The 26,975-nt window shown below is 38.2% G+C and overlaps 1 protein-coding gene across 2 annotated transcripts in view; it reads right to left on the reverse strand.

Moving 5' to 3' along the window:
• LOC110054340 (tRNA (32-2'-O)-methyltransferase regulator THADA-like) overlaps positions 1 to 26,975 on the reverse strand; it is a 653,734-nt gene that overhangs the window by 211,918 nt on the left and 414,841 nt on the right. For both annotated transcript variants that reach the window (XM_089292979.1, XM_089292980.1), the window contains 2 exons: positions 22,513 to 22,602; positions 15,241 to 15,363 (listed from right to left, as the gene is read on the reverse strand). In XM_089292979.1, coding sequence (XP_089149105.1) covers positions 15,241 to 15,363; positions 22,513 to 22,602 — 213 coding nt within the window. The remainder of the gene's footprint in view (positions 1 to 15,240; positions 15,364 to 22,512; positions 22,603 to 26,975) is intronic.

Genomic DNA, 26,975 nt, shown 5'->3' on the forward strand with positions numbered 1-26,975 from the left:
CATTTAAACATTGCACAAAAATATTTGAGTGTTTTAAAGACGGAAGGATGATGTGGTTTTGCATGCGAGGCTCTCAAACTTGCTTAATAAAATGGAGCGTCAAATAACAATTTTAACAGAATTTGGTAATTTGCCTATTTCTTTGAAATAAAAGGATATTTTGCCAAAAAAAACTATCGAGTAGTTTTTGTCATGCCCTAGCCTATTTACCATGAAAATATGAGCAAAATCGAATTTTCGACCCTTGCTGAGTTATTTTCCATTTTTATGGACAGGGACTCTTAAATATACAAACAAAATGGAACTCAATGTGCAATAGATTATGCTAATTATAAACTGAACTAAATGATTCATTTGCAATATAATAATGGAAGATTTACTTTGTGTAAAAGAAAACTAAACAAAGAAAAATGAGCTAACAAAAGATTATATAATATGGCAAGAATCAACAAGATAAAGAATCAAAGTGGCTGTGAGCCACTCAACTTGGAAAAATGGATCATCTGTAAACAATGACAATTTTGATGCCACTGACTTGAGGTCAGTTAAGTTAAAGTTTAAGCCCACTGCCATTGTTGAGAAATAGTGCAAAATGCAACGGTATCAGTAACCCTCATCCAAGACAATTGAAGGGGTGAGTGCAAAACCATGCTAAGTGACGATTTGGATGAACAAATTTTTCGCAAAAGGGCTTGAATTTTTGCATGTGGTCTTCAATGTAATAGGAAAACGGGGTCCTGTATTTTTGCTGCTGGTTTTTACTTCACTTTATAAGGATGCCGCTAGGAAAACCAAGTGGTTTTTTGCATACTCAATATCTCGAAAACGAAGCAAAGTTTAGCAGAAAAACTACAGGACATTGCTAAACATACCTAAACAAAACTGCATGCGAAATTTGTAGCATTTTCGACAAAGTTCACTTTTGAGAAAAATACATAATGCCCTTTTTTAGCTGAGCCCTTCAGATAAACGAAGCCAGGGCCTTTGTTATGATAAACTGAGCCAATTCTTTGTTATAATAAACCAAAGCGAGCCTTTGTTATAAGTCAAAGTCTCAGCTCGGTTTATTGTAACAAAGGATCGGCTCGGTTTATTATAACAAAGCCCAGTTTCCTTTATAAATATAATAATGATAAATAAATATTTATATAGCGCCTATCCATGCCTGCTCTAGGCGCTGTACAATTCGCCAAAATGAGCTGTACTAATCTTAATAATTAAAAATGTGCATTTAAGAAAGTAATAGAAAGTAAAAATCGCTAAGAATAATAAGTTTTCTTAAAAAGATGAGTTTTGAGTTTAGATTTAAAAGAACTTAGATTGTCACATGAGCGGATAGAAACAGGTAGACTGTTCCAGAGTTCAGGAGTGTAAACAGCAAAAGCTCAAGAACCATACGTCTTCAGGTGAAAATTTGTGGGGTTAAGAAGTAATAAGTGTGATGATCGGAGGATTCTGGAAGGTTGGTAGTATGCCACTAGATCTTGAATGTAGACAGGAGATTGTTGATGAAGAGCCTTAAAGGTAAGTAACATAATCTTGAATTTAATGCGTTCAGAAACAGGAAGCCAGTGTAATTCTTTCAGTATTGGTATGTGAAGGACTCGGTGGAAAATGGGCTCCAAATTTTGCATGCGTTACTTCTTAGGTGTGTTAAACAATGTTCTGTATGTGTTTTTGCTGAAGTTTGCATGGTTTCTGAGACATTACATATGCAATAAACTTGTACTTGTTGTCACGTCAGCAAGCGACCGCAAAGATGTTCATTTTACTTAAAATACAGCAAAATGTTGATTTTTCTCGCAACGTGTAAACTCAGAAAAATATTAATTTCAGGTCAAAAACAGTTAAAAGGTTGATTTCACTTTAACACGTGACGGCAAGGATGTTGATTTCACTTAGAAAACAGTAAAATGGTAATTTCATCAGTGCATAAGCTCAGTGATGTTGATTTCAGGTCTAAATAGGTTAAAATGTTGATTTCACCTAAACGCATGACAGCAAGGATGTTGATTTCACTTAGAAATCAGCAAAATGTCAATTTCATGCAGTGCATAAGCTCAGTGATGTTGATTTCAGGTCTAAATAGGTTAAAATGTTGATTTCACATTAACGTGTGACAGCAAGGATGTTGATTTCACTTAGAAACAAGCAAAATGTCAATTTCACGCAATCCATAAGCTCAGTGATGTTGATTTCGGGTCTAAATAGATTAAAATGTTGATTTCACGTTAACGCGTGATGGCAAGGATGTTAATTAACAATTAGATTATGAGCGCAAGATTTCTATGAGGTGATAGTTGATAAGGCTGAAGGCCGAATCAACTATCACCTCAGAAATCGAGAGCAAATAATCTATTGTTTTAGTAGAATTCTAACTGAAATTAATGCAAATAACGGTTTCCAATTATTTTTCCCGGCATTATTGAACTTCAGACTTAAACAAAATCGCACGTATTGAACTGTCCTTGGTAATTTTGCAGTTGTTTATGCATGTGCACCCGATTTTTCAATAATTTCAAGTTTTTAAAGTCAAGAAACCATCAATTTCCTTTTTTCAGTTGTCTCAGGAATTTAATTATCTATTTACATCTAAACTTTCCTCCAAAGTTTCAGAAAAACGATAAAAAGTCGCATTTCGTGGACGTTCAACAGCCACTGCACTCTAATGATATTGATTTTAGGTCTAAATAGGTTAAAATGTTGATTGACGTTAATGCCTGATGGCAAGGATGTTGGTTTCAATTAGAAACCAACAAAATGGCAGGAGCCCATGATGGGCTCCTGAAAATGGTAATTTCACGCAACGCATAAGCTCAAAAATTTTGATTTCAGGTCAAACAAGATGTAAATAAGAATAAAATAAAACATATAAACATTTCAATAAGCACTTTTCCAAATACGACGTCTTAAATGGCAAAAATCATGAGATAAATATGTAGTTTTTGACAAACATGATCGTAGCTTTATGTCACGCACTGCCATAACTTCAAAGTTCAAAATGCGCTGGTACCTCTTTTGCCTGATGAGGATAACAACTTTGGTGGCTGTTAAGTTTTGGATTTAAGAAGTTGATGACCTCATGTGAAAACGCTTTATAAATAGGGCAGGTAGATTAACAGATCAACCCTTCTGGGTAACGTATGGGTCTCTATACATCTGCATGTTCGCTGATCCCAGAAGCTCAAAACACTACAAATCATGCTGATTTGAAATAAAATCAACGCAACCTGGATCACCGATCTATGTTACAATCAATCGCTACCTGTTGGCCATTATTGTGTTTGAATAAAAAAGGAAAAACAATCTAGTTACCAGTTTTAGAAATGTCCACAGAACGTGATCGCAATGCATGCTGGGAAGGGTCTTTACATCCTGTGCGTGGGAAAACATGGCGGTCGATACAACACAAATTTTATCACTCTAAAACCAGTTCTCGCATTCCAAACTTTAACACTAGCAATGCTTGGCAAATGGGCCACAACTCACCAGAGGGTATTTTTCTTGGGCAAGAACTCCTCTTGGACTTTGCCGCCTGGCTTGATCTGACTTCAAACGCTGATAACACGATTACAGTATATCAGCTGCCTTCAAAGTTTCAGAACACATTTTGATTCTTTAAAACGTGCTGATGACTTACAGGTTTATTGAGGCTTTATGATGGCTCTCAACCACCAGGCAGGCATACAAGGCACTTTAAAACAATGCTTAAGATATTAGTTGACAGAGCTCTAATGCGGCACATCTCTTTTTTGTTCGATGGTATTTCATTTGATGCTCGATCGATTCAGGTGTTGTGTTCATGTCACAATAACCGATGTAAACAATCTGTTTCCAGATTTCCACTCTATATGTTGTGGGATTTGATTTTGACTTGATACATTAGAAACAGTCTGCTTGTTTGCTGTTCACAAATAAACTCCTAAAGACATGGCTAGGAAAAGCCAAGTTTTTTTGCAGACACTTTAACTCGAAAACAAAGCACAAACCAGCGAGAAAAATACAGGACCATGTTTTTTCTTTTACATTGAAGACCACATGCAAAAATTCAGGCACTATTGAGAAAAATTCTTTTTTCACCCAAATTGTCACTTAGCATGGTTTTGCATTTACCCCTTCAATTATAAACAAAGTATCGCTTCTAATGTCCGATCACCAAAGCAGGTAATAATTCTCATTTTCATTCCTATTTTTTCGTTCCTTATTTTTCCAGCCAATATCAGTGATTAATCTTTCTTTGTTACCTTTGAGAGATCTTAGAAATTAAAAATTGTATCCTTTTCTCTTTTTTTCTTTCCTTTCAAAGGCAATGTTAAAGGCTGCAGAACTCCCAGTCTTGCGTAATGTCTTTTCTTCTATTTATCTACTCTTTGTTCATATCATTTTGCCACGTCTGTATTTTTGTGTATTAATTTACAATACCGTATAAATAAAAGCGAAACGCATTGTTCAAATTCTCCTCAATTCTCTTGTCTTTTGATCATCGAACAAAACTTCACCATTTTTCGTCAAAAGGCCCAGAAATTTGTGAATTTTGTCGAGTAACGCTCTCATTACTTTTGCACAATACTGTATTGACATTATGCTTGCCATGACAATTGTGACATTTGGACTTGGATGGACAGTTGTGGCTTATGTGATCATTTCGAGGGCACACAAAACATCTTCCATACTTCTTAAAAAGATCTTTATGAGCTTGCACATCAGTTACTGTCTTGCAATCCTTTGATAGGTGGTTTTCTCTTCAGTAGTTGCAAGTGGGACGATTAGCGTTGCCATTAAGAAGGGTGTATGTTGTCGTTGGATCCTTTCTGTTGTCGTTCCTATGTGGCTTGGGAGGAGGAGGCTGATTTCCATTAACAGTCGTTCCTCCAGCTCTTTCTCTTGCCTCTAGTTCCCTCTTAAAGATTGTAAACAGCTGGTCCAGTTGCCAGTCATAATCTCCCACTTCTTTAGTAATAACAAGATGAAATTCCTGCGATAGCTTAATCATCAAGATGGATGAAAGTAAACCACCACGTGATTTGCGGGGAACTCCCAGTGACTTTAAGCTTCTGACATTTCCATGTGACGATTAATTATTTGCTGCTTGTTGCCAAATCTAACCTTCAGAATTTCTATTGCCACATAATTTGATGCTGTTAGTATCAAACCCGAAATTGCTTCAGCTGCTGACCATTCAAGTAGCGAAATCAAGTAGTTAAACATGTCAATGGGCGAAAGATTTTCGTTTTTATGTACTGAAGCTTCAAAGGCATCCCAGAAAGAGATCCACTTACTATGATTTCTTTAGTTCCAACTTCGGTAGTCTGACCTGGGTTTTCCCCAATGAAGATGCTGAGGAATCCACCAAAGTAGCTCTCGGAGGAGAATCATTCTTGCCATGACTTTCTTCTGTCAATGTGTTTGCTAACATGCTTGGTTGCAAAGGCAACTGCACGGACTGATTTGAAGCAACAGTATTTACGTTCGCATTTGACGACAAGGCGTTATCTATGTTAGTTATGGACAGCTGGATATATTCCTTGACCACATCTGCCCGCTCTACCTCGGCTTTGATTTCGTCTTCACCCTTAAGGGCCAGAATCTCCGTGTCGAGTTGTTGAACAGTGATCTGTTTATGCTGAAGGCTTGCCCTTTGTTGGTTTAGCTTGACCGTGTGTTCGGCGAATTGTGAAATGTCACCAGTGATAAGGACCTTGATCACAGACAAAATAATACGGGTTGCGGGGGACCTGTGACCTCCACGCTGTCTTCATTTCCTGGAAAGTTCTTCAGCCATTTTGGCACTTAAGATACATAGAAAATTCAACACAGACTTCACTCACCACTCACTAGCAACGTGACGCAATTGTAGACTCATTTCAATCAGCTTCTATCCTACTAAGAAGAACCATGTACAAGATTTCTCTCACTGGACTATATTTTCCTTAAGATTCCATAGGTTCTACTCCTAGATTACGGCTGTCTCAGATGAGGATTACAAAGATTTCCAAAGATTAACTCAATAAAAAATTTCAAAATGGCTTCACCAACTAAACAACAACATTCACGTGTTCCCAAAGGCACTTTCGGTCTTAAACAATGACGTCCTTGCGTATGCAAGTAATGCTGAAAAAATGGACGTTCCTAACAAGCGCATATTAGATTCATACTTGAGGACTATAACCTGCCCTATGGTAACTTACTGGATAAAGTCAATTTAACACCTCCGTACATTAGATGCCTTCATAATTTTGTAGTTAATATTGTTATGATAGGGGTTTAAGTTACTGTAACTCGAGATGTGATTCTCATTGCATGACCAACACAATGTAATAGTACGGATTCTTGGTTACGGCATAGGGCAAAAGGGCAATGTTCAATAAATTCACTTACCTAAACTGAAGGCTGTTAGAGTTAATTATTGGACACAAAACATGGTGTCAGGAGTGGGATCCACACAATAAGTGACATGAGCGATAGCAAAGAATCTGCCGGTGGAACACAACCTGCGGCTCCACAAATGTTGAATCAATCAAGTGGAGAAGGATCAGACAACATGGCCTCGGGAAAGCCAACCCTTCCTTCTGGATTAAAACTGCCTCCGCCTCTCAAGACAGATGGAAATCTTGCGACGAACTGGAAATGTTTCAAACGAACCTGGGATAACTACGTGATCGTGGCCAGACTGGAGCGCTTCGATGAAAAATTCAAGACGGCAATGTTCTTGTCGGTAATAGGAGAAGATGTGCTTGAAATATTCGATGGCATGGATTTCACACCAGAAACCGATAAGCAAGTGCTCAACAAAGTAGTCGGAAAATTTGAGGACTTCTGCATTGGGGAAACAAAAAAAACCTATGAGAGATTCATCTTTAATCGCCGGGATCAAGAAGAAAATGAAAATATTCACCAATACGAGACAGTATTGCGAAAGCTCGCCCAGACATGCAATTTCTGTAGTTGCCTACACGATTCTCTCATCCGAGACTGGCTGGTTCTAGGAATCAGAAGTGAATCGATCCAGAAGAAATTGCTGCAAGAAAAGAAGCTCAACCTCTCACTTGCAACAGATATTGGAAGAAGCGGTGAAACCACTGACATGTGTCTGAAAGAGCTCAAGAACAAGACACCAATATCCGGAACAGATGACGAAGTTAATGCTGTTACACCCAAGAGGATGGAAAACGAAAGACCAAGAAGAGAGAGGAATAATCTGATCTTGTCAGTATTGCAGGGGAAGACACAGACAAGGCGACTGCCCAGCATACGGACAAACTTGCAAAAAATGTGGCCGTCGCAACCATTTCTCTCAAGTTTGCCAACAGAGAAATACGAGCCAAAAGTTTACATCGGCGAACATCATAACGCAATCTCATGGGCCGAACCTCTCAGACGACGACTCTGGAGATTCAATCATGACTCTTGACCTATCCCCACAGCCTGAGGAAATCCTTATCGTAAAAGGCCGAGAATTTAAATCGAAAATCCACATGACAATGAAGATCAAGGGCGTCTATGAGGCAATCTTCCAAGTGGACACCGGGGCAACCTGTAACATAATCCGAGCTGGTGAATTGCGTGGCACCAAGTACGAAAACAAGGTCACACACACGAATCAAGTGTTGAAGATGTACAATTCATCGCCATTAAGACCAGTTGGGAAATGCCGTGTTCAGCTGACCAATCCACGAAATAGCAAGAAGTACAAAGTGGAATTTGTGGTAGTAAAAGACGATGCTGACATCAATCTCATAGGGAGCATAGTGGCCCAACAAATGAACCTGATCCAAGTCAAGCATGAAAACTTACTGCCTGGGTCGAATGAAGTCGTTCATGCGGTGCAGGCTCTGAGTGAGATTGGCATGTCCGAGGAGGAAATACAAACCAAGTATGCTGACGTGTTTCAAGGCCTTGGAGAACTCGGGGAACCCCTACACCTAGAAGTCGATGAAACAATTAAACTGGTCCAGATCCCGCCCAGAAGGATACCGGAAGCCCTCAGAAAACCCCTAAAAGAGCATCTAACAGAGCTCGAGCAGCAAGGAGTGGTTGAGAAAGTTGTAGAAGCGACCAACTGGGTGAGCACCGTAGTGGTCAACAAGAAAAGCAATGGAAAGATAAGGCTCTGCCTTGACCCGCAGCCACTGAACAAGGCTTTAAAGCGATGCCATTACCCTATCCCAATGATTGAAGATGTGCTGCCAGACCTAGCTAACGCAAAGGTGTTCACCAAGCTGGACTGCAAGAATGGCTACTGGCAGGTGAAGTTGGACGAAGGTTCATCAACACTAACCACCTTCAACACCCCTTTTGGTCGCTACAAGTGGACCAGAATGCCTTTTGGAATTTCTCCCGCGGGAGAAATTTTCCAACGTCGCTTAGACCAAGCCATTGAGGGTCTAGATGGGGTCAGGACAGTGGCGGATGACCTCCTCATCATTGGAAACGGTGAGTCAGTAGTGGATGCAGTAAAAGACCATGACACCAAACTAGAGGCTTTACTGGGACGGTGCCGCGAAAGAGGCATTAAGCTAAACGAAATGAAGATTTCCCTCAAGAAAACGTCCATGCCATACATCGGACATTTACTCACTTCTGATGGAGTCAAAGCAGATCCCTCTAAAGTTGAGGCAATATCCAATCTGACCAAGCCCACAGACGTAACAGGTGTTAGATGGATCCTGGGAATGACCAACTACTTAGCTAAATTTCTGCCGAACCTATCCGACGTTCCAGAGCCACTGCGACAGCTAACACGAAGGGAAAATGACTTTTCCTGGTCCAAAATTCATGACAAAGCATTTGAGGACATCAAGAAGCTGGTGTCAAGCCTGCCACTGTTGAAATACTATGAGCCTGACAAGCCACTGGCACTACAATGTGACGCCAGCGAGAAGGGCCTGGGTGCATCATTGTTGCTAGACGGGAAACCAATTGCTTATGCGAGCAGGGTGCTTACCTCTACAGAAATGAACTATGCACAAATTGAGAAGGAACTCTTGGCCATTGTGTTTGGTGTAGAATGTTTGCACCAATATACATACGGATGGAGAGTTGTCGTAGACTCTGATCATAAGCCTTTGGAGATGATATTTGGAAAACCGCTTGCCTCGGTCCCAAGGCAGCTCAAAAAGATGTTTATGCACCTCCAGTGGTACAATATTGATATCCAGTACAAAAAGGGGTCAGAAATGTACCTAGCCGACACACTCAGCAGACACTTCAGTGGAGATGAGGTACAGTTGGTCAGATCAGCATTTGAAGAAGAGATAGAGGTCATGCCTCGCATCGAAGAAATCAATCAAATGATAGCATCCGAAGATAAACTGCTTGGGCTGAAGAACGAGACAGGCAAGGATGGAGCCCTCCAGGCTGTGAAGGTGCTTATACAAGACAGATGGCCTGAAAGCAAGCACAGTTTGCCCGCGACCGTAACCCCATACTTTCACATCCCCGATGCGTTGGTGGTCGAAGATGGACTCATCCTTCGTGATGGTAGAGTGGTCATCCCAAGAGCCCTCAGAAAGGAAATGATCAAAGATCTACATGCAGCACACCAGGGGATAGAATCGAGTCTGAGGAGAGCACGAGAGAGCATTTAGTGGCCCAACATGAACAGTGAGGTGAAAGATTACATCTCCCGATGCGAGATTTGCCTCACGTACGCACCTCATCAGCAAAAGGAGCTGCTCCTGAGCCACGAGGTATCCGATCACCCTTGGGCGAAGATTGCCGCAGACGTATTCCAGTTTGAGAACAAAGATTGCCTGGTGATGGTCGACTATTACTCTAATTTTTTTGAAGTGGACCGCATGTACAGCACGACTTCTGAAGTGGTCATAAAGAAGTTAAAGGCCCACATTGCAAGATACAGAGTACCAGATGAAATAGTTTCTGACAACGGGCCCCAGTTTGCAGCCGAAGAATTTCGTGTCTTCGCTCAAAGTTATGGGTTCAAGCATACGCGCACTAGTCCACACTACCCTCAATCCAATGGGAAGGCCGAATCAGCAGTAAAGCAAGCGAAGAAGACCCTGAGAATGGCGAGAGCCAGTGGCAATGATTTCTATTTGGCTCTCTTGAACATCCGCAACACTCTGCAGGAGGGACACAACACGAGCCCGGCCCAGAGAATGATGAGCAGAAGCACCAGGATGACCCTCCCAGTCTCTGCAAGCCTGTTGAAACCACACACGGTCCAAAATTCGGTGGAAAGCATTCTCCAAAGACAAGCCAAGCAACAAAAATACTATGACAGGGTATCAAAGGCCCTACAGCAGCTTCATGAAGGCGACAGGGTGAAAATCCAGCCAGTCACCTCAGGACAGAGATCTTGGACCAACGGGCGAGTGGTGAAACAAGTGCGGCCCCGTTCCTATGAAGTACGGGCAGATGGCAAGGTGTACCTCTGAAATCGCAGGCATTTGAGAAAGTATGAACCAAGGGACGACGTCGGACCGGCTGTAGAAACACCAGAGGTTAGAGAAGAAATGCCCATTACAACAGACAGAGAGGAGAGCATTTCCCCAGAGAGCCACCAGGGAGAGGGCGAGCCTGAGCCAGAGCCAGACAATGGAGACACAGGTGTCTCATCAACACATGACAACGGGGAATATCGAACCCGCAGCGGCCGGGTCTCTGTAAAACTGACTAGATTCAATGACTTTGTCATGGACTAAACACTGCTCTAATCACCATTCCCACAAAATAGTCGCCGTTTATGCCATTTCATTTTCTTTATTTCTTTTCTTTGCTAGTAAATGACCTTCCAGCAATCAGCGAAAGTTGTTCAACCGAATGCTATGTGGATGACACGAAACTTCTTTTGTCTTTCAAAGTTGGTGACGCTGATGAAGCAAAGGACACTATCCAAAAGGATTTACATCTAATTCGTAACTGGTGTTTTGATAATTGTCTCCTGCTCAACCCTGAAAAGACAAAGCTCATGATCTTCGGCAGCCGCCCGATGATCCATAGGCTATCTGATTTTAAGCTTTTGCTGCTCGGAAAGGAACTCTTGCCATCAGAGTCCATTAAAGATCTTGGTGTAACATTCAACCCACTCTCTCATTTGACAACCACATTTTAGCGACAGTTTCATTCTGTATGAGTAAATTAGCCCAGATTAATCGAGCAAAGAATGCATTTAACTCCAGCCTATTAGTGACTCTCATCAACACGCTCGTTTTCAGTAAGTTGTACTATTGCTCTACTGTATGGTCCAGTACCACTGCTTGTAATGTGCAAAAACTTCAACTCGTTCAGAACTTCGCTGCTCGGATAATTAGTGGTACATATAAATTTGAGCATATAAATCCATCACTCAAGAATTTGAGGTGGCTTCCTGTAAAAAAGCAGCTTTACCTCCGAGACGCTGTTTTTGCTTTTAAGTGCATGACGGGCTGCGCCCCGACCTATCTAACATCACAATTTGTCAAAAGGCAACAAATATCAAGCAGAACCACAAGAAACTCACAACAACTGACTATTCCCCTGTGCAAAACCACTGCTGGTCAGAGATCTTTTTATTTCAGAATAGTAAAACTATGGAACTCTTTAGACAAAGACTTAAAACTATGCGAGAGTCATGCAAATTTTAAGAAAACTCTGACGACAAAGCTTCTCAGCGAGTTCTTAAATTAAATTTTTCTTATTTCTCTCATTTTTTCTTATTTCTTTCATTTTTCTTTCTTTCTAATTTTTTTTCATATCATTAGTGTACTTCATACATAATATATAACTAGTGTACTTTGTACTTATCTCACCTCATGTATTATATTGTTCACTGAAAACCTTTTAAGGAGTGTACAATAAAATTTTATCTTATCTTATCTTATCTTATTAAAGAGAAAATGTTACGATAGGGGTTTAAGTTACTGTAACTCAAGATGTGATTCTCATTGCGTGACCAACACAATGTAATAATACGGATTCTTGGTCACGACATCGGGCAAAAGGGCAATGTTCAATAAATTCACTTACCTAAACTGAAGGCTGTTAGAGTTAATTATCGGACACAAAACAAACTTAAGAGTCTCTTTTTTAATAGCTATCCAAGTTATCTAAGTAATGTTTACTCTGCGCTCTAAAATCCATAGTTAACACGATAATCATATTGTCTCCTTCTGATCCACAAACAACAACTTACAGCCTGTATTCCTTTTCATATTTAGCTGTTAAACTATGGAACTCTCTTCTGGACATGCTTAGAAAGTCTACTTTTATGGACTTTAAGCAAAAGATACTACAATATGACTCTTTTCAGTAGCATTGCAACTTGTCTGTAGTTGTATTATGTGCATAGTTCAGCTCATTCATTATTTTTAGCATATTTTATTGTATAAGTATTGTAGTCTGTTAAAGTTATCTTCTCAAAGATATTAGCTAATTTTAGCTACTTAAAATTCAAGAGAAAATAAAGTATATCTATGTTTGTACGTACATACGATTTTAAAATAGAAATAACTTACCTTGAACAATTACAACTAATTTGCGACAGAAAGCTCTTCAAATTTTCACAAAACAGGTAAAAGGGCTGCAATTACACAGTATGACAACGATATGCCAGAAGCAATGGCTGACCAAACAACTCGAAAACAATGACAATGTAATTACTTGTACACAGATTTTAATGCTACTCAAGCACATTTTACAGATGTCCGTGATAGCATTTTTTGTCTGCAATAGTTTTTACTGACTGTCAAAAGATGACTGTATCTTTGAAGAGGGCTTCCTAAATTTCAAAAACCCTATTGTGAATATTACTAAAACAAACAAAAAAGTTCCATCATCTTACTCACATTTGAATTGTGACTTGTATGCATAAATTACACAGTAAAAAAGGTGTGAACGATTTAACGAGAAAGAATTCTAGCAAAATTCATGGTGCCGAGTTTTAAGTTGAACAGCTGGACTGTAATCTTTCAGATTCTGAGAAAAACAGACTGACAGATGACTCTATTCAAAACAAGACAATTTAAATAAATTAGCTAACAGAAAATTTAGTCCTAGTTGTTTGGTTTGCAAAAAAATAATATGCTTTAGCTCTTGGACATAACTTGGCATGAGACACTTAACGACTAAAAGAAATGTGAATATTTTTGTGCTCAATTTAACACTTTGTGATACCTGCATGTAAAAAAACTTTTAGTCAAAGAAAATCAGTCCTTAGCTCTTATTAACTGAGCAGGAGGTCTGTATGGGAGAATCTTGACCGATGTCATAAGTGCAAATAACCGAGGTCAAGATTCTCCCATACAGACCAGCTAAGCTCAGTTAATATGGCAAAGAACAATTTAATTCATTTAATGTAACTGGTTTGTAGTTAACTGCATTTCGCTTGCAAACCGCAATGAGCTGAAGGTTTTCAAGCAGGTTCATTCATGTGAGTTCAGTTTCATATGAAGAGAATTAGGATGTACTTTCCATATTATGAAGACAGCAAGCTCAGTTCGTTCCACAAACAAAACAAAAACATCTCCAGTTTTGGGTATCTAAGCCACTAAAGCAAACAGCCACAAACAACTTGTGAGGAACTTTAAATGAAAACACACCTTTCTCTAACTGGATACGCCGCACGTTTCAATCGATGATTCCCGTGTTTTGCAAAGTGTCAGCAATACATATCATACACCAACAAAGCCCAAACTTCATAAGCAATGGTTATCGAAGCCTCCTTTTGAACATAAAAGTTTCTAGATTCTTTACTTTTATAGAAAACCAGAATGTTGTCAGTGCAATCCCACTTTTGTAATTAACTGTATTACATGTAAGTGTCCCTGATTAGTAGAGGGTTTTTTTTCCCATCCGCTAGATGTGAAGACACATTAATAAAGTTTATGTATGTATGTGTGGAATGCTTGCAAAACTATTCAGCTGTTGTCTATTCCATTCCAGCCCCCTGGTGGTCATTTGTTGTACGAGCACTGGCTGTACTTTGCTCCATTTTTGTTGCCTTTGCAGTATTCTTTGGGACTCTAAAACTTACAGGGATAAACAATTCTGGAAGACCTCCATTACAGTAGTACAACCACGATTCGTTTCTAACAGTTATTACGAGTTTTTACACTAATAAACCTTGCCGGTGGCAAGACCGTTGCACAGCATTTCACATATTTGCACGTATTTCACTCATAGGTTTTACCCTATTGATGAATGGAAGATTGTTAGAAAAACTGCAGCGAATTTTCGGGAACAGAGAATTATCGTTCTAAAAATTGCAGCGAATTTTTTGAAGGAGCAAATTGTTGCTTGAAACTTGGGGGGGGGGGGGGGGGGGAACTATCCCACACCACAAGTTATCATTCAAAAATTCACGTGGATCAGAACAATAGGTGTCAGGAAAATGTAGGGAAATTTCCTTGAAATATCGTTTCAAGTGAAATTTCTTCCAAAAGCCAGGAATTTCATCAAAATTCACTTGCATCACATTTGCACAATGCCGTAGTAGTCTCATTCACATTACAGAGACTGAGCGAACGATGCAGTTGCAGGTAATGTAGTGTAGGCTACATTTGACAATTATTAAAGTCCAGAGAATGACAAAATGCTCTGCAAAAGAAAGTATAAATTTTGGACTTGGCTCTGAAGATACCAATCGATCTAAAATTGTTTAATCTGCATAAGTTGTTTACACTGTGATTCATTGCCAAAAGCAATAGCAATATTGCAAAGGGATGTTTTTGCATTTTTTTATACACTGGGATGAAAGACTTAGGACTTAGGCAAATACTGATCACTCATACATTTAAGCCTTTGAAGGTTTCTATAACATATAATGGTAGCACTTGAACAAGGAAAACAATAATATACCAAAATTTCTTAAATTTTGGGTTCAAGAGTAAGCTAGAGTAGCTTTCTAAGTTAATTAATTAACTGTAGTTTGACCACTATACAATAAACAAGAATTCGCCTGTGTGCAGCGCTCTCTTGTAACCAACAAGTTTTGTAGGTAGTTACTTACCTTGCAAAATGTCAGATCATTTTCATGAGCCGTTATGCAGAACTAGTTAGCCGTTAGACCAATAGGACAAAATGTTAAAATGCTGAAATGAGCCATGAGGAAAAATTTGTTTGCAGTTAGAACACTGGGCAGTGTTAAAATGCCATCGCTTTTCAGCCATTTAACAGATAAGTGTTAAAGTTTGTTTTCCTGTGTACAGTCACAAATACAATCAAATTATCTTCAAAGACAATAAAAGTATCTTCAATTATCTCCATCGCAAACCAAAGAAATGATATAATTATAATCATTACCTGATAACATAAGGCAGAAACATTTCCATACTGAGTACCGTGTCAACACCATCCATAGTTGATGGATATAGACGAGATAATATTACCAGGACAGGATAAAGGCCAGCATGGATGGTGTTGTCCCTGTTTTGACAAAAGGTGGAAGCTGCTATGAGCAAGACTCAATATCAGACATGGTTCAGCATCTAACTAGTGAGATAATCTCAGATAGTGCAGAGTGCAATTGATAGCTCTGGCAAGGTAGTCACACAAGTAGTCACCCCTGCCCAGTCCACTTCCGGTTTGTATTTACTTTGGTAGTCTGCTAGGGCTTTTCCCCTTAGCAGTGTGTATGTTTCATCGATATCTTTTCATTCAAGGTCCAAGAATGACTTACAATTACTGTTTGCCATGACAGCCTTTAAATTTTAATGTGGTGTTTTAGGTTGTTTTTCGTTCATTTAAAATTCAGTAATACGTTGAAGAAGCAAACGTAACAATTCAGCTTTTCATGCCAACTTTGTAACTTGATGCTTTGTTTTCCACATGACGGTATGTGAAATGAAACCTTTGTTTTCTCCAAAACACATGGAAGATGTGCCTGTTTTTTCTTTCACTGCTGGAGATAAATGAAAGAAAGTTAAATATCTAATGAAGAAATGGTTTTTGTTTTACTCAAAATGAAAATTTTCTTTTTACCAATAAACTAGAACTAACTTAATTATCAGATAGTCACAGATTAGCACTTTCTTTTTCTGTTGCCACCTTTGTTGTTAACAATAAAGCAATTTTCAATTAATACACAATGATATCGATTGATACAACTGAGAAGCATTTCAACTAGAAGTATTGAAGGTAAACAGTGCTACTTGGCTGAATTTTCATCTTGCATCAGTGATTGAGTCTCCTCAAAGACTGATTAAATTAATTTACGCTCTCATTAGGTACCATGGAGTCTGTAGCAATATTTGAGCACTTTCCTGGTTTCTTTTGTCACAAAATCACAATTTGAAGAGTATTAAAGCCACTAGCTTGGGAACTTTTTGGTCTCTTCCACCGACACAATTAAGGCAAGAAATAAAAAAGCCACTTAAAGGAGAAGCAATATGTTTCCATTCTTTATTTGAACCCTGACAACAGCACTATTGTAGTTTGAAACAGCAAATGATGTTTGCTGAACTGACCCATGGGAAATTCTAATAGATACACAGCCACAGTAACATTTCAGATTTGCACTAAAAGGGAACTACCTGAAAAGACTGAAAAAAAAAATGCCATCCTCGGTCACATCACGACATATAAAAAACGCTAGTGGATAACATTAACGATGCTAGAATGCATGCTTCTTACATGTTGGGTTTCACCATAAGGAAAACAACTCAACATTTACGTGTGACCCCATATCCAATGCATCCTCCACCTTATATATAGAAGACATGAATGCTAACTAATCCGCACGTGCATTTAGAGCAGATTGGTTTTGTTCTAAAGGCAACAATACCACAAGGAGAGCAAGGGGTTACCTGAAACAAATGAAATTATATAGCTTTGTGATGTTCACACCCAACTGGCGTAGGTGAAACATGTTTTACGTACAGTACACAAATACCTCTCCCACCCCACCCCCACCACTTCCTTGCCTCTGAACTAGTTAATTTATTGAGATTAATTAATTAAACAAACATTAAAGGTTACACTATATTGCCTTAGTCTATTATCACCTTAGTTCCATAGCGGCTTAGTAGATGACACCCCAAAACCATCACAATAGTGCACTCTGTACCAAAAATGGCATGTTTTATACAATTATCTCTTAACTGAGAAACTTTAAATACCAAGCCTTGTCACATTTAGTTGAAACACATGCAAATGTGAGGGATGGATAAAAGGGAAAACATAACAATAAATATTACAAAAATAACAAATGCATACAAAAATAGGTAGGGCTATAAAAAGGATAGAATGTAGTATTGATATGGGAGTGACCCTAAATCGTCATCTGCAGATTTATTGAGGCAGTGTGCCATGATTCTAACATCTTGCAACTATTGGAAGAACCCTTGTCAATCACTTGAGAATTTTTAAAGTCAATAGAGTGATTTGAAAACCAAGCATGTTTAACAATGTTGGAACCTCTTGTGTAAGACTTCACGTTGTTCATGTGTTCTTTTTTCTGGTTTCAAAGGATCTACCAGTCTCGCCTACATTATAAACTCCATGGGCAGTTGCCACAAGATATTTTGTAAACCACATTTGGTTGAGGTTCAATTGGAGGTCAAGATTTAGGAGAGGGAAACACTTGTTGTAATGTATTGACTGGCTTGGTGACAACCTGAATATAATGTTTTTGAAGTCTAGTTAGAGGCCAAAAAATTTCCATTAATGTAAGGGAGGGCTGCATAACTAGAGGAATTGGAGGGTGTGGCTCATTTAAAAAACAGACAAACAAGTTTCTCAGGTGCTGGGATGGAGTTTGTTTGCTGAGTAGAAGAATTCTTTTTTAGAATGACGGAGATAACATTTTGTGAGTAATTGTTAGATTATAGAGCATCGGTGACATGATTGAGTTAAGCCTCTTTTCCTTATTTCATGCTCAGGAGTTTATTTGCGCTGATCTTGTGTCATTTGTCATGATGGGAGAAGAAACCCAAATATATATTCTTTGAAACTAGAGAAAAAAGATCAAATGAGGAATTTAAAGTCTTACCTGAGACGTTCCAACATGTAACACCCTTGGTCTTCAAATCACTGTAATGACTTTAAGTGTTATTGTCAGAGAAAACCGGGCAGTACCAAAAGATCGAGGTTGGCCGTTTACCTTCATCTTTTCACAGTACAAAAGCTACCCAAAAAGATTAACAACCATGACATTTGCTGATGAAGGCATTCGTTTTTCTTCGAGATATCACCACATCATGATTTTGGGCTCTCAAGCAGTCAAAAATGGCCGAAATTTCAGGCAATTTTAGGTGAGCCTAAAAGATACTTCATACAAATTCCAGAAACTCTTATTTTCGTGCCATAATATTTGTCCCTTTATTAGTTGACTGAGATATATTTGAGGTCTTTCGCTTTAATTTGACAGTTTTTACGAGGTGCCAAATATCGCCGCCGAATCAGCTCTGAGAGTGACTCAAATTTTAGCCAATTTTCAGCGAGTCGTTTTTCAAAAGTGCTGCAGTTTATTTTCACAGAAAAACAATTTTGTGATAGTCTCTTGCACTGTTATCAATATCCAGTTTACTTAAAATTGGTATCTACAGGCAAATCGGAGTAATTGGTCTCGCAAAGTCCAAAAAAAATCATTGGTCAGAAATATTTCCCGCCAAATATATTAGCTAAGAAAACACCTTATTCTGACTTTCTGTGATTGTTATCCATGATTTACTGAAAGATCTGCAAAAAAAATTGTTAGCCGGACTGCAGAAGAGAATTTTTAAGCTGTGACATTGTTGTTAACCTAAGTAAACATTTCAAACTCGCCAGATCCTTACCACTGCCTGGACTAAATTTTCCCACAAAAATCTATTTTTAACGTCACGCTGCATGGAAAAACAAAGTGGATCCTCAGTTCGATGGTCTTTTTTGCTCTTCTGTAGAACAAACTGCAAGTTAATAGTGAGCGAACCTTTACCCTAAATTTAATTTTGGGACTTCTGCAAACCCTCTTGTTCACATCTATTTCTTGTTCTGGAAAGGCGTGATGCGTTACAGATTCAAAGGTCAGACGACTGGACTTCCAAATGTCGATCTTACTTAAAGGCTTCTCCTTGTTTTTGAAAACATTAACTGTTCTTTCGGATCAGAAAAATCACTTGGCAAGACATCAGAGGTGGTGTCTATTTGGTACAGCCAAATGTAAACAATGAGGAATTACAGGTTATGACAGAACTTTGCTGCTATCCAGCCTAAGGAATGATCATAAAGGACAGACTTCTGGAATAAACATCTCAATACGTGTAATTGTTGCTCGGCCAGGATTCCCAGCAGAAATCTTCCTTGCCTTCATTGTTGTCATTTCTATTGTCAAAGGTTTGTACGCTGTCTTGTTTTCCACTTCATTTCCTTCCTCTATTACCTCGTGCACTCAATTGGCGCTGCAGGTTACTAGTACACTGTGTTGGTTTCCGCTCTGAAACATTTACTTTCAACAAAAGTAATTTAATGTTGCTCTTGTCAATACCACCACAAAACCTTCTCAATTCAACAAAATTACATCCAAATTAGTCTTGATAATTTCTTGTTAATTTTACTGCTGTTAAAGACAACCAGAAGACAACTATTTAAAGTTCGTAGAGAACGAGATTGCATGTTTGTGATCCATGAACGTAAATTGAATTACATTTTGCATGCAACTGAGTTGCTCTGAAGATTAATTGAGATAGTTTTGAGGTGGTTTATAAAAAAGACATATTGCGGAGGCAAATTAATTTTCATTAACCTGGCCAAAATGTAGTTGTATCCTTGTTAAGAGAAATGAGATGGTAACGAAAGAATATCTACAAAAACAAGATGGTTCAAATAATCTGAATGTCAAAAATAAAAATAAATGATGAAATGGATTGTTGAAAAAGAAACGATATTTGTCCAGACAGTAGTGTGTATATCCTTCCTACCCCATTCAAGGAGGGTGCAGAGGTGGAACTATGAGGCAGTGAAGGAGTACCATTGCACAGTGGCAACTGAGAAGGGACTCCCCCCCATCTCTCCACCACTCACACGCTGTTTGCAAGAAGGTGGAAGAAAAATCTGCTGTCGTAGACGACATTTCAATTTGATTTAGTTTTCCAAGAACTCATTAAATAAAGTTGTTTTTATTTTTGACATTTACATGTAAACCAGTTGAGTAGGTTGCAAGATTGAAAACTCAGACCTGTTAAACTGAGACCCTCAAAAACGAAAACTCAGACCCGAAAAAGTCAGACTCTCTGTGCGTCTCGAAAACTCAAACTCAAAAAATATCACAACTTTTTTTTCGCAGTGTGTTTACTGCGGATTGCTTCAAGACATCTTATTTGCTGTTCGTCCATACAATGTCATAGGCACAATCTGCAGAGAGAGGGGAAAAAAAAGCCCACAGTGGTAGGTTCCTCTGCTTGGATCACGAAAATAATACGCAGCATCCGTGTGTGTTTTTTTGGTTGCTTTATAAGTGTAAACCAAATTGATGAAATTTACTTTATACTTAAAAGCCATTTAAATTCCAAGATTAGTGACAATGGCTCGAAGTGCATTGCGTGACAGTTTCGGATATTATACACTACGGATCCTTATGCTTCGATTAATTATGCTAAATTAAGAAGACTTTTCCGGGTCTGGGTTTTCGAGACACCTTAAGACACCTTTGAATCAGCAAAAAATTATCTCAAGCTTCATAGCAAGTGGTCGTAAGTCAATTCCATGCACGAGGTAATAAAGGAAGGAAATGGAAAACAAGACAGTGTACAAACCTGCGACGATACAAATGACAATGATAGTAAGAAAGATTTCCACTGGCAATCCTGCAGACCAAGCGACAATTTCACATATTGAGATGCTTATTCCAGTTGTCTTGTCCTTTTTGATCACTTTGTAGGCCGGATAGCAACGAAGTTTTGTCGTAACCTGTATTTCCTCATTGTTTACATTCAGCTGCGCCAAATAGACACCACCTCTGACGTCTTTACTCGACTCTCTTGTTTGCACACTAATAATTGAAGAAAAACTGACCTGCCACCCGCAATGCTCGGCGATTTTTCTGATCTGAAAGAATAGTTAATGTTTTCAAAAACAAGGAGGAACATTTAGGTAATATCGACATTTCAAAGTCTTACCTTTAAATCTGTAACGCGTCATGCCATCCGAAAACGAGAAATATATGTAAACAAAAGGGTTTGCAGAAGTCCCAAAATTAAATTTAGGGTAAAGGTTCGCTCACTATTAACTTACAGTTTGTTCTACAGAACAGCAACAAAGACCATCGAACTAAGGATCCACTTTGTTTTTCCATACAGTGTGACATTAAAAATAGAATTTCATGGGAAAGTTTAGCCTAGACGGTAAGGATTTGCAAAGTTTGAAATGTTTGCTTAGGTTAACAATGTCAGCTTAAAAATTCTCTTCTGCAGTGCAGCTAACTATTTTTTGCAGATCTTTCAGTAAGTCATGAATAACAATCGCAGAAAGTCGGAATGAGGTGATATTTTTCGCTAAATATTTGGCGGGAAATATTTCTGAATAATGATTTTTTTTTGGACTTTGCAAGACCAATTACTCCGATTTGCTCATAGATACCAATTTTAACTCAACTGGATATTAATAACAATGCAAGAGACTATCACAAAATTGTTTTTCTGTGGAAATAAACTGCCGCACTTTTGAAAAACGACTCGCTGAAAATGGCTAAAATTCGGGTCACGCTAATTAATGATTCGGTGGCGATATTTGGCACCTCGTAAAAACCATCAAATTATAGGGAAAGACCTCAAATATATCTCAGTCAACTACTGCAGGGACAAATATTATCACACAAAAATAAGAGTTTCTGGAATTTGTACGAAGTATCTTTTAGGCTTACCTAAAGTTGCCAGAAATTTCGGCCATTTTTGACCGCTTGAGAGCCCAAAATCATGATGTGGTGATATCTCGAAGAAAAATGAATGCCTACCTCGGCAAATGTCATGGTTATTAATCTTTTCGGGTAGCTTTTGTACTGTGAAAAGATGAAGGTGAACAGCTGACCTCGATCTTTTGGTACTGCCCGGTTTTCTCTGACAATGACACTTAAAAACTCTCAGGTGATTGACAAGCGTTCTTTCTGTTTTCACAAGATGCTAAAATCATGGAACCCCCTAGATAAATCATGCACATAACAAATCAAGGCCACTCCTGCTCCCGCTCTACTCTTTTAAAAAAAGAACAATTAGTTTAAAGACACTTTTCCATTTTAATATATTCTTTTTATACTATCACCTATTTTTGTAAATATTTGTAGTTTCATTGTTTCCATTTTTATCCATCAAAGGCTGTACTCTGACAGCCAAGAGCTTGAAACTTTTAACTTTAGAATCCACTGAAGGTTTTTTGTAAATTTCATTTTACAGTTTCTCTCAATAGCCCTTGGGAAATGAATGAATGAAATGATCCTGTGGGCAATGAGATCTTCTTTTTTGTTCAAAAAATTGGGTTTGTATATAGGGCGACCATGGTCCAATCTGCTTTAAACACAACCATAATAAGAACACCATATCCAAAACACAACCCGGGCAGGCAAAACAACAGTGCCAGCTTTCAACATTTACAAAATCCTCAAACCTGTTGATTCCTTGGCACGCAACTTGCAAATGACCTAGGAAGAATGAATGAAGCTCTGGAAATCTTGAGAAGAACTCTCTTCCTGTCATACTACAAGAAATCAAAATGGACTAAAATAAGTATGGAGCTCTTGACATGAGCCCTGCAGCCAATTGTCAATAACACTTGAAAGTTAACTCTAGGTCTATCTTTTAAAAATTAATTCAACACTTTTTGGCCTCTAAGGTAAACTTTCAATCTGTTGCCTCTTTTGCTCTATTTAAACCCATTTGAAACAACATACTTTGTGTTAAGTTCCTTTATTTGAACTCAAAGAAATTGACTCCGAAGATACAAAGGTCATTCACAAATAATTTTAGTGCACAAAATGTGAAGCTATGTAAGAAAAGTTGCATGATTCATCAAGTGATCTTTTGGCTTGATGAAATGTTTATTGGTTAATCTTTTAAGGGTTATTGTATGGATTGGAATAAGATGATAACTTTTATGGGAGCTCTGCTTTTAGGCTTGGCCAAATCTATATATTAAAATGTCTCAAACGTCATCTTAATGACCTTTAAACAGTATGATATTGTGGTTTACATCCAGTATTCAAGTTAAAAGTATTTAATAATTGCAAACCATTCAGAGAAAGCAAACAAGGACAACATGGAATGGAATTTTAAAGCATAAAGAGTTGTATAAAAATAGAAGCAGCATTCAGAGCCTAAGAGGAAAGGATTTTCAACACTTAAAAATAATATTTAACTTGAAAAAACTGTGATAAATATTTCTTAACAGGATATTAAGAAATTTATGTTAAAAACAAGGACATTTCAACATTAAGCTAACTTCATTATCAAGTCAAAATGAAAGTTGATAACAATCATATAAACTTAACACTAATTAGAACAACAGTTAATTACAGAGAAATGTAAAATGTAAGTGGTAAGAATGTTCTTTCATACAAAACGTTTTGCACAAATGGAGTTCCCCGACATGCTTAAAAATGGTTAACAATAACATCTCAAATGTAAGGCAATCAAATTAGACATGATGATAGATGCAAATGTAGCCATAACGCTACTAGAAAAAAAGACCTGAAAGAATTTTCAGGCTTTGAATGGGATACCAGTGCAATGCTCTCCCAACTGAGCTATCAAAGTCACATGAGAGCGGTCGTGTGTGGGCTGGCCCTTTATGTTCAGTGGATGTAATACTTGGCTCAAGTATGTAAATTCCTATTCAACAAATTAGCGTTGGCACTTTTGAAGATGTTTAGCATTTGCTGAATTCTTATGTTCAACAATACATGGCTGGCAACCAAAGCACCGTCATCCACTTCTTCAGAAGGAGAAAGAGGAAAGAGAATACTACCCAAGAACATTGCTGATTCACTTTGCCCCAAGCGTTCCACAGTTGCTCTCCTTCATGGCCTTCCCAAGGCTAACAAAGCTAATCTCAATACAAGGTCTATTTTATCATCTACCAGAAGTTACCACTACAACCATGGCTGCAAGAAAAAACTGAAACCATTCTCTGCAAGTGAGTACTCGATTTGTTTCTCTAAGGAAATCCATAACTCAGTTATCAATGAAGATGACAAATTGGTTTTTATGACCTCAAAGCCCTCTTTACTGCATGTGCCTTTAAATGAGACCAACAACATTTTGGTCAACAAAGCCTTTACCATGGATTGCTTCAACCAGACCTATGATCTCGACATACAAAAGGATCGACATGCCAGACTACTCTAGATTACCATAACTAACCAGCTATTCCAACAGACCACATTCTTATTCTCAGTAATGGACTGGAACAAGCTTCAAACTGAGGTTAATGCAGGGGGCTATTCAAATGCAATAGGATTTATCCATTTTTGTGTCGGATTTCCCCACACTTTGTCAGGACTGGCGATATTTCTTTCTTTATTTATTTGTACACGAGAGCCACGTGTTTGTCACATGGTCTCTATTAGGAAGAGAGAGGACCCTGGGAATGAGTGTTTGTGCGTCAGGTGGCCATTACTCTTCTCAGCTGTTGTCATTTGGTGAATTTCAACTTGTTTTCTTGGTGTGATTAATTTACAATGTAAGGAGAAGTTGTCTTCCTTTCTGAGGTTTTTTTTTATTGTATTAAGCAAGTTGTGCCAACTATATTGCAAGGAGTCATTGTACTATTGTTTATAAAGGCCAATATTTGTCTTCTTGAATTGGTCTGTGAAAACAAATATGACTTGCTGCATTTTAAGAATTGTTTTTAGAATATAATGCTCCTGATGTTTTATTTAAGTGTGTTTTACTTGCCGACATTGAAGCTACTAGTTGTTGGACAATACAAGATGTGGAATCAAGTAGTGTTTTGGTTTACACAAATGATGTGCTACAATGTTTATATTCCATTGCTTCTAAGACAAGTAAATGATGTGGAGGAAAATCCGAGTCCTACAATATTTGATATCATTGACCCAATGAGAATAGTGTCTGCTGACTACAATAAAGGAAATGAAGCACTCTTTCATGAAAATGCTGGTAAGCAATGTGTAGCAATGTCACTTACTGCTATTATTTATCATCAAATAGAACATATCAGTGAACGGATTTCTTCCACTTTGAATAATATTTTGACCATTGGAAATAATCTCTAGATTTCTATAAAATATTCTGTGCAGGCAAATGATTATTTGCTTTAACTGGTGTTCCATGCATTGTTTCACTTTACAACAAAATATACACATTACAATACAGCGAGTCATTAACTGGAAATTTGTTCATGACGTCAAATAATGGCCCATACAAGACTCTTCAGGCTTACGGTACTTTGCAAAACGAAAGGAAATGAAACGGTACTTTGCAAAATGGTACTTTGCGAAACATAGGCCGTGAAAGACAGAGACGATGAGAGACGATGTGGTGTCGAGACTATTACGAGTTCACATAAGAAACAAACACTTCACATGGCTTCCCAATATTTTCGCTGTAGTTTTTTGCTACTGGCTATCGGCTTTACTTTGCTATGCTTAAATTAAATTTGGGTCCGACTTCAGTGCGAAGTCTGCATTTAATTTTAATGAGCTAGGCGGAAAGGCAAAACAGGTATAAGTCAATAAGTCAGGTATAAGTCAGGTTTGCGTGACGGATAAATGTGATGCCTGACAGGAAATGAAGAGTCATTTCTAATCTAAGCATGAAGTTATCCTTCCGCAGATCTCTACATAGAATATAACAGTTGGTGCGGCATTTTAGCTGGAAAATTTGTGTTTTTTGTTGGCTTTAAGAGTGCGATTGGGGTTTGGAACAGGAGAGACCTTTCAAGAAAGCACACTTACCAAAAGTTGCGTTACCTTGTCCCTCAAAAGCAAATTCATCAGTGGAGACTTAAAAGCATATCTTGCAATAGAAATGAGCCTAAACAATGCATAAACACATGGCAAATTACAGAGGTGTCAAACTCAACGAGTCGACATGCAGATAACAGCAGAAACCATGCAGACCTATGAGCTATAAAAATTTGCCATAGCACGATCTAATGGCTCCACTCCAATTAAAATTCCTCCTTATTACACAACATGAAGTGCCCTTCATGAACACGAGTAAAGCGACAAGAAAGGTCGAGTGACCGAACAGAGAATGGCAAATGTACAAATGTCATGATGTTTTCCAGGTGTCTGTTTGAGAGATCTGTGTTTTGCTAATTAAAAGAGCTGCTTACCGTTTACGCAAATTTCCCAACTAAAATGCCACACCGACTGTTCTATTGCCAGTTTTCATGAGATGTCATCAATTTCCAAAATAAGAAATTACCAATCCTTGAGAAGTTTTAGTTTCATCAGATGTAAGACCCTCTAATAACTTAACGTTTTGCAACGCTTAAGCCCGGCACGGTTTCTCATTATGTGATGGAGCACGTAGGAATTTCCAAGTTTATGCGTTGCGTGACATTAAAATGGCGGCTTGATAAGGCTGTTGAGTAAGTCAAAAGATGAGTTATTGCTCAAGTTTTTACTAACTAAACAGTTCTTGCTCTAGACAAAGTATTAATTTCAATGTACCGGAGCTCTAGAGTAATAAAGTTTCGTTTCAATGGCAAAACTCAATGACAGATGTTTCTGTTACTTTATGGCCACCATGTTTGTGTCCCTCCGAGGGGCACAAACATGGCAACACCACACAAAGCTCTATAAATTTGAGTGAAACACTTTTCCGAATAACGCGCAGATGGAAAACAGTACAGACTTAAAACTTGGCAAGGTTATTTACATATCAATCATCTTTCATATCTCAGCCTCTTGACTTAATTTATTGAATAGTTACAATTTTTATTTTTGATGGCATGACACTGCAAACCAGCCATTCTATGGATAACTTCATGCTTAAATTAGAAAAGACTCTTCATTCCTTGTCAGGCATTATGCAAACCTGGTCGACTTATACCTGTTTTGCAATCAATGTTTATTTGCCCCATTCAATATTTTTACAATATTT

Source organism: Orbicella faveolata, unplaced genomic scaffold (assembly GCF_042242905.1).
Source record: "Orbicella faveolata isolate gen_17 unplaced genomic scaffold, um_ofav_v1 contig_24, whole genome shotgun sequence".
In the NCBI taxonomy this organism is placed as follows: domain Eukaryota; kingdom Metazoa; phylum Cnidaria; class Anthozoa; order Scleractinia; family Merulinidae; genus Orbicella; species Orbicella faveolata.